Source organism: Aulonocara stuartgranti (assembly GCF_965226115.1).
Source record: "Aulonocara stuartgranti genome assembly, chromosome: 18".
Classification (NCBI taxonomy): Eukaryota; Metazoa; Chordata; class Actinopteri; order Cichliformes; family Cichlidae; genus Aulonocara; species Aulonocara stuartgranti.
In genome coordinates this window covers 27,168,425-27,177,931 of record NC_138954.1, presented here as the reverse complement: position 1 = coordinate 27,177,931, position 9,507 = coordinate 27,168,425, and the positions used below count along the sequence as shown (strand labels likewise).

Here is a 9,507-nt window from a genome sequence, read left to right as displayed (position 1 = left end):
TTAGCATTGGATGATGATCCAGTCTCTTGGAAGTTAATATAACTTACTGCAACAGAGGGGGGCATGAGGAACACAGCAAAAAACAGTAACAACTAATAAACAGCATTAGGTTAGTGTTAAAAATGGTTACAAACATTAAAGTTAATCAGCATTACAAAACAAAGATCTCAGAGGCTGTACATATATATATATATATATATATATATATATATATATATATATATATATATATATATATATATATATATATATATATCGCAAGGCACGTGGACGTCTGGTTTTCCTGTATGAAACAACATGTTTAATGCCTACACACTGTTTGCCAGTGAGACTTTGACAGTCTGGACCTCAGAGATATGAGAGGATTTCTGGATGATGCGGTTGGTGAGAGCGGGCCCGGTGGCACAGCTCTGCTGTAGACCTGAGGCAGATCCTGTGTTGCTCATCTTGTCTGTGATAGTGGTCTTTGCTACAGAGAGAGGCCCTCGGGTGTAGCTCTGCCCTGTAGCAGCGCTGGACACTGGAGCACTGCTCTGGTCTGCAGTGCAGCTCTGCACCTGGGCCAAGCTTGTCAGAGCCACAGCAGCGTGGATCTCCCTCCAGCCTTGGTCATCTTGTCTCTGCTGGCCTCTGAGTGGCTGCTGGTCCCTGTGAATACATACATACATATAGAGTATACACATATCATTTGTAGATAATTTATAATCACCCACGCCTTCCTTTAAAAAATGATCTAAACACCAATTTCAGATATCCAGAGCCAAAAACCCCCCACAGAAAACAAAAAAGCATCTCTTTATAAAAGTCAGATGATTAGTGGTTTGATTTCAGTGAGATTATAAAATGTATGTATTCAGTAATGAATGAGTAAACTTACCTGTCACATTTAGTTGAATTGTAGTCGCTTGTATCTGTAAAAGAGAATAAAAAGACTCAAAACGTGCCATGAATCAGTTCGACTCGACAGCAGTGAAACTACAGACAGTTTAGTCATGGGACAATGAGTGTTTGGATTAAGCTTTGGAATCATATATTAGTGATAAATACATGTTTTTTTGTGGATACCCATGGGCTTGTGTGTGCTTGTGTATGTTTTAATGGCAGTACATTCTTATATGTTTGTGTCTCTGGATGGATTTTAACATGCTGAAAAGTGTATTGGTCTGTCTGTCCTCAACTATTCAACTGCTATTCAGTGTTGAGCGTTCAAGAGGGAGAAAAAAATCTTAAATGTTTTTTTTAACAGCCATATGGGTCACATAAATTAATACGACCATCATCTAAACCTGTTAAAGAAAGAAGGATGAGTTGCTCTGTCAGTGCCCTAAATAGAAACAATCTGGGCATTTTTAGGAGCAAGAGAAGAAAAAAAACGAACTTTTCAGTAATATATCGCTACATGGTTTCTGTTTGTGGTCAGCAAATAAGTGTGCATTATATGTAAAACATATTTTCCATTTCAGCTTTGGAATATTGCCTATTTTCACTGGAGCAGATTGAAGCTGGTCAAAAACAGATTTTTCTTCAGAGAGGACTAGACAGGGAAATTAGAGGTCTGCTGTGAAACACAGTCTTTCAATGCTAACAGCCCGAAACATTCCCATCTCTGACTGTGAAAAAACATAGGCCAGGGCCAAAAGCAACTACTTGTTGATAGTAAATCATTTTGCTGTCTTATGCTTTTCTTTTGCTACTGAATGTTCTTCGGCCTATAACCTCGCCAGTAAAATAGTTTAGCACTTCAGTTGTATTTACTACCCCGAAAAAACATTGTTTCAGCTCTGGTGAGTCTTAGATTTGCAGCAAAGATCAGTTACAACAAAATTTTACAAGGGGTAACATGAAGCTGCTGAGACGTCTCCCTGCTATTACATTGTCCCGCAGTGATGCAATGTCATTTCATGTTGGATCCATAATTATGGCCATATAAGGGATGGTTTCATATTAAAAAGAAACAAACTATTTCATTTTGTTCCCGAGTACAACGACAAGAATGATGGCGCTCAAATGTCTGTATAGCAAATAGCCCATAAAACTAAAGCAAGCAAGCGAGTTAATTTAGCTCAGTAAAAACTGTCTCGAGGTAACAAAATCCACTTTTTGATGGATATACTATATTTGTTTCAATAAATGCCAAAGTTTAGAAACATGTAGTAGCTACATAGCAATGTCGTTAAAAACAATATGGTGCCTAACCTGTAAAACTCTATTTGATGTTTTTATAATTTGTTTTTTTTTTTTGTGTGTGTGTGTGTAGATGATATGACTGAACAGATGGTATAATTAATAAGTTCAGAAAAGCAACATTTTTACATTTGGAAAGAGGCTGTTTTCCCTACTGTTTGGGCTATGCTAAGCTAAGCTAACCATGCTAAACGTATTACTAACCTACTAAAAAATTTGAATTTCTTTAAATATGAAAAAGTAACATAACTTTTGCGTTAACATTGTCTAGCTTATGCAAGTTTCTGGCATGTTGTCATGTATACATTGTTTGAGAGTTTTTGGTCATATTGGTTGTGCCACAGCTACATACAGCCACCGGTCATGAGGGAAAACTCTGTATAAACAGCCTGGTTGGAGATTGGTTGTTGGAAGTTGCTGGCTGGCACTAGGTAATTTTAGTTACAAAGATGTGGCTTTGGCCATTAATGTGTATGATACCAAATTTTCCACAAACATTTGCTAACTACTTGCCAAGTGATAGCAAAGCTTGAAAACTATAAAAGTAAAGCGTTTGCCTTCTAAATAAAAGTTGCGTCTCAGCACAGGCTCCATTTCTGGTCCGTGTTACATTTTTCACTACTGCACAGAGAGTAGCTAGTTAGTATTTTCAGATAAGCCGGTGTGCTTTATACAAACTACGGAAGACCGCGACAATCTGCTAGTGACTATTATTCACCCGATCCTACATTGCCACATGTCCAAAATGGTGGACATGTTAAAATGATGCGGTTAGTGGTCACAAGTTTGCAAAACCTCAATACTATTTAGTAATAAAAGATTAACAGATCACCAAACAATGAATTAATATCTACATGAGATCATTAAAACCTTGGCGCTCTCCCACAATATAAGTTGAAAACCGCTCACATGTCCCAGTGTCAGTGATTATGAATTTTTTCCCAGATGTATAATTCAGATCCACAATACTGCATATACGAAACAAAAACCTTCATCTATGCTTTCACTAGAAGCAAAACAGGTAGTTATGCATTTCACTGCTCCGCATCCAATAAAACCTCATTCTAGTCTAGTTTATGACCCTCCAGGCTTTTTAAGGGAAATACTGAACTTGCTGTGAGTGTCAAATTATATAGTACAGAAATTGCTATACAGCCAATATTAACATTGCAAACATAGACTCTGCTACTAGACTTTTACTGCCTGTGGGAAATAAACCGATATCTTTTAGGTGTCCTCGTAGGTTAGTGTGTAGTGGCATCACCTATTAGCAAATCACTTTGAGTTTAGTGACTGTTTTAATCGTCTCCCGGGCAGAGTTAAATGTGTTAATGGTGTTAGCGCCTGTCATGAAGCTGGCAGCTTAACTTTCCACTTCACCTTCACAGAGGAGTTGCAAACGCTGCAAACACCCTTAATATGACCGTCAGGGATACATTAAAAGTTTGTAAAAACATTTCAGCAGCGCTGCATGTAGTGTTTGATGACATCATGAAAACCTCAAAGAACCACCAAAAGAAATATAATTTCAAGTGAGTATATTACACACTTACAGGAATGGTTCAGCATTTTGGGAAATAGAGTTGACCTCAAGAATTATTCTATGTCTACCAGCTAAGCTAAGCTCAAGTTGATCGAAATAACTGAGCTTGTTTGGACTCTTTCTGTAAATAGTGCTGCCTATTAACTAGTTACATGCAGAGACAGATAACTGAATTATAAACAAAAAATGTTGATTTATTGACTGAAAAATGCATTTGAACCATAATTACTGGTCAAAAATTTTTAAAAAAGAATTTACATTTGTTCTCTTTTAGCTAACAAAGCTAATGTAACATTCCTTTAGTTGTGTCTTTCCACCATGTAGGAATGCCATGTTTTGGCATACTATACTTTAAGATAAAGAGGAGTACAACGTTATAAAGTGTAGGATGGCTTAGAGAAGCCCTGACTCACTGATGATGGACTGCCAGATAGAAGAACATTCATTTCTGTAAGCAACCAGTACTGTTGCATGTGTCATTTGACAAGAATTCCTTTCAATGTTGAAAATTCACCATTGCTTTTAACCTGAAGTTAGTATAGGTTTGTAACACTACAAAGTATTGTTTGATCTGTTACCAAGTAGCAACAACCAGGGCTGAAACAGGACGAAATGTGGAAGTGCAAAAAGACGCAATTCCTTCGATGGCCACATGACGCTAGCTAACAATTTTGGTTGCTATAGCTAATTTTGTCTTCATTTATCTATCCGAGTGTTGCCAACTTAGCGACCTTTTTGCTATATTTAGCGAAAAATCTAGTGACAAATCTGGCGACTTTTGCTGATGTTATTGGAGACTTATGATGACTTTTTGACGTGAAGGCACATATCGCTCTTACTCTCAACAATCAGCGGGTGCTGCCGTTGGTACCTCGCCCGTGCTATAGCACTCACAGGCGGCGGATAGTCCTTATGCAGCAGTCAACCCCAGCTGCTGTCAGAGCAGGAGATGTTCACACCTTGCTTCCAAACTCCAAATGAATCGTGCATGAGCTCCTGCCCTGACTGTAACGCAGTCAGTTCTTCTTTTACTGTTACTTTTTGTGGATCACAAGGTTTAAAACTACTTAAACACACACACAAACACACAAAGTCGCTGCGCCAGAGTACCTATTTCGGGTCACTTTTGCTGGTCCCAAGCCCAGATAAAGGAGGAGGGTTGGAATTCTGACATTAAAATAAACAATAATTGCTAAAAGAAATTTAATTTGTAGATCTAAATATATTCTAAATGCATTTAGGGTGTTTTTTTTATTCACTTTATGTCTCTTCCACAATGTTATTTCTCCCTCCTACAATGTAGGTTACAATTACATAAGCATGACCAATTATCTTAATAGCAGTTTTCCTTACTAAGGAGTTGGCAACACTGATCTATCCCATCTTCATTTATATCTCACTGTTCAAGGTGTCAGTAAGACCTAAAGTTAGGTGTATGGCCATTGTGACGAGAGCTGTTTGCTAGGTTTAAGTCACTGAAATGGGTGTTGGTTCCTTTACATGGATTTATCTAAAAGATAATATGACCTGTTATATTTTACATCCCATTCAAGAAGTTTGTGCTTCAGTTTTGGTGAGTGACACTTACTGAATAGTTTATAAGTGCAGCTAATTAAGCTTCCTAGCATTAGCTGATAACAACTAGCCTAAATATTTGAACTTTTGCCAAAGTAAACCAAAGTGGCAATGGCAAAAATGCTAATGTTGTGACTTAAAAAAAACAACGAAATATATTTTTTGCTGTTTTAATCGATTAAAACAACAATTAAGAAGCGGCATGTCTTTTGGCATCCTACCTTATTTTATACTGTCTAGATAGATAACAGTTAAGGCAAGGCATTATATTTCATGTGGAATATAAGTTCAGTGGTTTATTTATCTACATATGTTTCTTTCTTAGACTGTAATTTACTCCCCAGGTTTTTCAAGTCAGCCATGACATTTAATTTAGCTTTCACAGAAAATAAAATTATCCATTAAATAACTTCTTTAGACTGGAACAAGGTGATTGCCAGGAAACTACTCTTAACATAATAAAACAGAACCTTTTTTGATTTTAGAGTCAAACTAAAGAGAAGCGCTAAAGAGCAGAATTGGTTTCAAAAATCTTTTCACAACTTTTATAATGTAATGTAAATTTAGATTGACTTTGAGTAAGAAAGTAACACTTGGGAGAATCAGACTGCCAAAGCACATAGCAGTCGAGAGAGCGAAGCCACAACTTCAAACACCGAAGGGGGAAGCCAAATGGATATTAGTGGTCTTGCTCTGCGCTGTCTCACAGATGAGTGGCAGCACCGACAGTCGCTCTATGAGACCTCTCCGGTGTAGTCCTGACAGACTGCTCCATTTCTGCATTTGGCCAAGGTTTCCACTTCTCACCCTGGGAAGAATAAAGTCTCAGACATTCTGTAATTGTCCTTGAGACTGGACTGGACATTTCCACCATGGCAAGAAGCTGAAGCGGAACAAATGGCACATTCTAGAATATGGAAATGATATTTGCGGTGTGCAGCAGCAGCCAGGGCGAGCTCCATCCAATTTTAAAATGAGGGATTTCAGCGTCTGCATGAGACTTTATTAGTAATGTTTGTAGAGGCTTTGGCTCTTGCGCCTTAGCGGATTCGAGGCTTGTCAGTTTGCTGTGCTCCCTATAGGTCTGAAAGGGCACCCAGGTGTCAAACTCCCTCCCACTTTCCCTCTAACTTTATAATTGAATCTCACAGAGCTTCTGACTTTCAGTGGAGTGCCAGAGATTTATTAATATCAGGGCGCTCCGAGGAGCCATGTGGAAGTTTCTGTTCGTTCTGTTCTTACTTTACTGTACACTGTGGTGTGTTAAAAATGAACAGAGGGGAAACAGGGTAGTTAAACTGTCAGTTTGCCTCACATTCAGCATAAATCCACAATAAACAAGGAAGATGCTTTAGTAATTTCTATGGATGGGGGGAGATCCTACCATTTCTAGACTACTGTGTTGTTTTTGATTGCTGATTGATGCATGAAGCTAATATTGCATCACATCTTTCTAAATTCGTGTATTAACACATACAGATATTGCATTTGTGTTAGAAAAGAAACAGGTCTCACCCATATGGTAGACAAAGTTGGTCTCTGTTTCATAGGACGATGCAGGCGAGACGACATCTCCATCACATTCGTTTGAACTGAACGACTCGGAGTGGCTTCTTCTCTTGCAGGCTGGCGCAACGCCATTGGCCTTCGCCACCATCATGTGCCGCAGGGTGTCGTTCAGGTAGCGATTCAGTAAACTGCTCTTGTACTTGGAAGGAGGGGACGTGCTGTCATCACTGTTGGCGCAGTCAGCCATGGTGAGCATGTTGCCTTGTTTCTCCAGCACGCTCTTGTGGGATGATGACCTGCTGAAGTTTGACTGGCTGATGGGAGTCTGTAAGGGACATTCTTCATCTGCAGCAAAGGAAACAAAGCTGTCACTGATTTCACACTAAATCGATTCATATCAGTGAATATGAAATGTTACAAACTATGATTAAAAAAGAGAGACTGGGTACATCCAGTCTGATGACTTAGAAACTACTAATTCCCTGAAGGTCCTTACCCTCTGAGTCAGTGTCATCACTGCACATGCTCAGCCTCTCCGCGTTTCCCTGGATATATTTATTGTATAGTTTGATCCTCAGGGCCCAGCTCAGGTCTGGCTGCCTCACTGTGTTCTTCAGCCTTCGTCGGGCGTTTGCAAACCAGTTGGAAACCTGCACAGATGCCGCTGTGTTTTTTTTAGGACAGCACTGACTCGCATAAATCAGCACTAATACATCTTTCAAATCACTTTTGCTTCATTCTTCTTTCTTGCGTGAGCTCGTCTCACCTGTACTAGTGTCATATGCGAGCCCAAAGCGAGTAGGACCTTCTCGGTCTTAGTCGGGTAGGGGTTGTCCCGGTGTTTGTATAACCAGTGTTTCAGGGGCCGGGCCATGTCCTGCAACACCTGTCTTTTGTGACGAACTTTTACGCCAGTCAGACGGGACCTGAAGGAGTAAGAGGTCAACAAACATTGTCCAGCATGCTTACCTGTAACCTGATTGTAGGACTGTAGCAATACTTTCGATCTACTTCACTGTCAAATTTGACTAAATTATGTCATGCAATTAATTTAATCAAAGCGTAGATATCCAAAGAAGTACAAGATCTGAGATCGCAGCATTATTTTAGATTCTTTATAGGTTTAATGTGTTTTTCTGCCATAAAAAAAAGCAAAAAAGTGATAAAATACCCATATCTTCTGTACTTCATGGCAGAGTTGTGTTCTGCGGACTCTTGGCATCGCAGCAGGTCCGCGCTCTGTCCTTCTGCTAAACTTGTCTGAGGTACGTCTGCACAGTTCAGTCTGTTCCTCTCCTCTGCTCTCCTGCCGTCGTCCAAGTGAAGCTCAGACTTCATCACAGCAACTTTGTTCATTCTTAAACGCGCCGAGTCTTCCTCAATCAACAGGTGCATCAGTAAACTCCCAGATGTAAAGAAAGGCAGTAGATTCCCATTCTTGGTAGACTTGGTGTAAAAAGGAATAGGTTAAACATAAAAGTGTCCCTTGCTTTTCTTTCGGTGCTCTCGGGAACAGACGTTGACAGACAGAAGAGGAGAATAATGTTTGAAAAGTCAGATGATGTTGTGCGAGGAGAGTTCAAATAACCTGCTGCTCCGCCGCCTATTGGCTCCCCCCACCGTCCAATCGCTTCTGTGGAGGGGTCTGTGAGGCAAAGCTTGCAGAGCAGCGGTAGCACCCGACGGTTTGAGCGAGATTGCACATGAAAAGAATATCAGCAAATGCGGTCATTAGATTTACAAGTGAGATTTTTGCTTGGTGTGACTGCAGTCTGTGCTAAGCAGTTCAACATGCCCTCATATTTTCTACATGAGGCACATGATTCATGTGGACCTTGCGGTTTTACCAAAAACCGTGTCAGCAAATAATAGTACATGTTTTACCAAGAGATTCTGGAAATTTATGCGTGTAATTACACGGTTACTTATAACCAGCAAAACCACGGAGCTGTGCCCTGTGATAGGCAGCAAATCCTGCTGTTTTCAGATGGATTTCAGTACAAATTGGCCAATCCACAGAGGCCACACAAACACAAGAAAATGACATTAAACTGTGTGTGTGTAATTATGAGTTTGTATTGCGTCTGGGGTTTAAAGTTTTTAAAGTCTACGTATTTATTTGAGTGTCAGGACTGCATTGCATCCCTTTGCACTGTGAGTAGGGTTAATCCAAAGATAATGCGCATATTTGTTAGTGTGGGTTCCCATTTTTGAGCAACCGGGACTGTAAATAATTATGGAAACTCAGTCTGAAGGAACTCTAACATCATCATTAGTGTAACTAAATGACAACATGTGGGCTCTGAGCCCAGTATTTGAAGACTGGATGGCTCGGCTTAAGCTGTAATTCACGTATGTTTTTCCTCTAAACACTCTTATGTAAGAGTGTTTGGATATACACTGATGACTTTGCCATGCACAAGCATAACTTAATAATCTTTAAGCAAACATTTGTGATAAAATGGGGTTTTGGTCATCCTGGCTGCAGTTTAAACTTTGGAAATTGTGGCTAAAATCCAAGTAGCACTTGTTCGGTGTATTAAAGCACTCTAAAAAGTCCCATCCACATTCATAATTCAGGACTATCAGCGGGGGAGGTTGAGTTTCAGTGCTTTCAAAGCTGAAAAACACATGTACCAGAAGCGTCCCCGTTAGGTGCTGTAAATTCCTTGCTCACATTCCTCGGCAGCAGTCGG

General features: G+C 39.8%; 1 protein-coding gene across 1 annotated transcript; it reads right to left on the bottom strand.

The window, feature by feature from the left end:
* Positions 1-267: 267 nt before the first annotated feature.
* On the bottom strand, positions 268-8,771 carry LOC309694273 (homeobox protein Mohawk-like). Its single transcript, XM_082514218.1, has 6 exons — positions 7,983-8,771; positions 7,578-7,737; positions 7,308-7,461; positions 6,818-7,156; positions 878-911; positions 268-648 (listed from the first exon to the last, which is right to left on the bottom strand). Exons 1-6 carry the CDS (start codon positions 8,204-8,206, stop codon positions 309-311), a joined length of 1,251 nt encoding a protein of 416 aa, XP_082370344.1. The 5' UTR covers positions 8,207-8,771; the 3' UTR covers positions 268-308.
* Between the last annotated feature and the right edge of the window lie 736 nt (positions 8,772-9,507).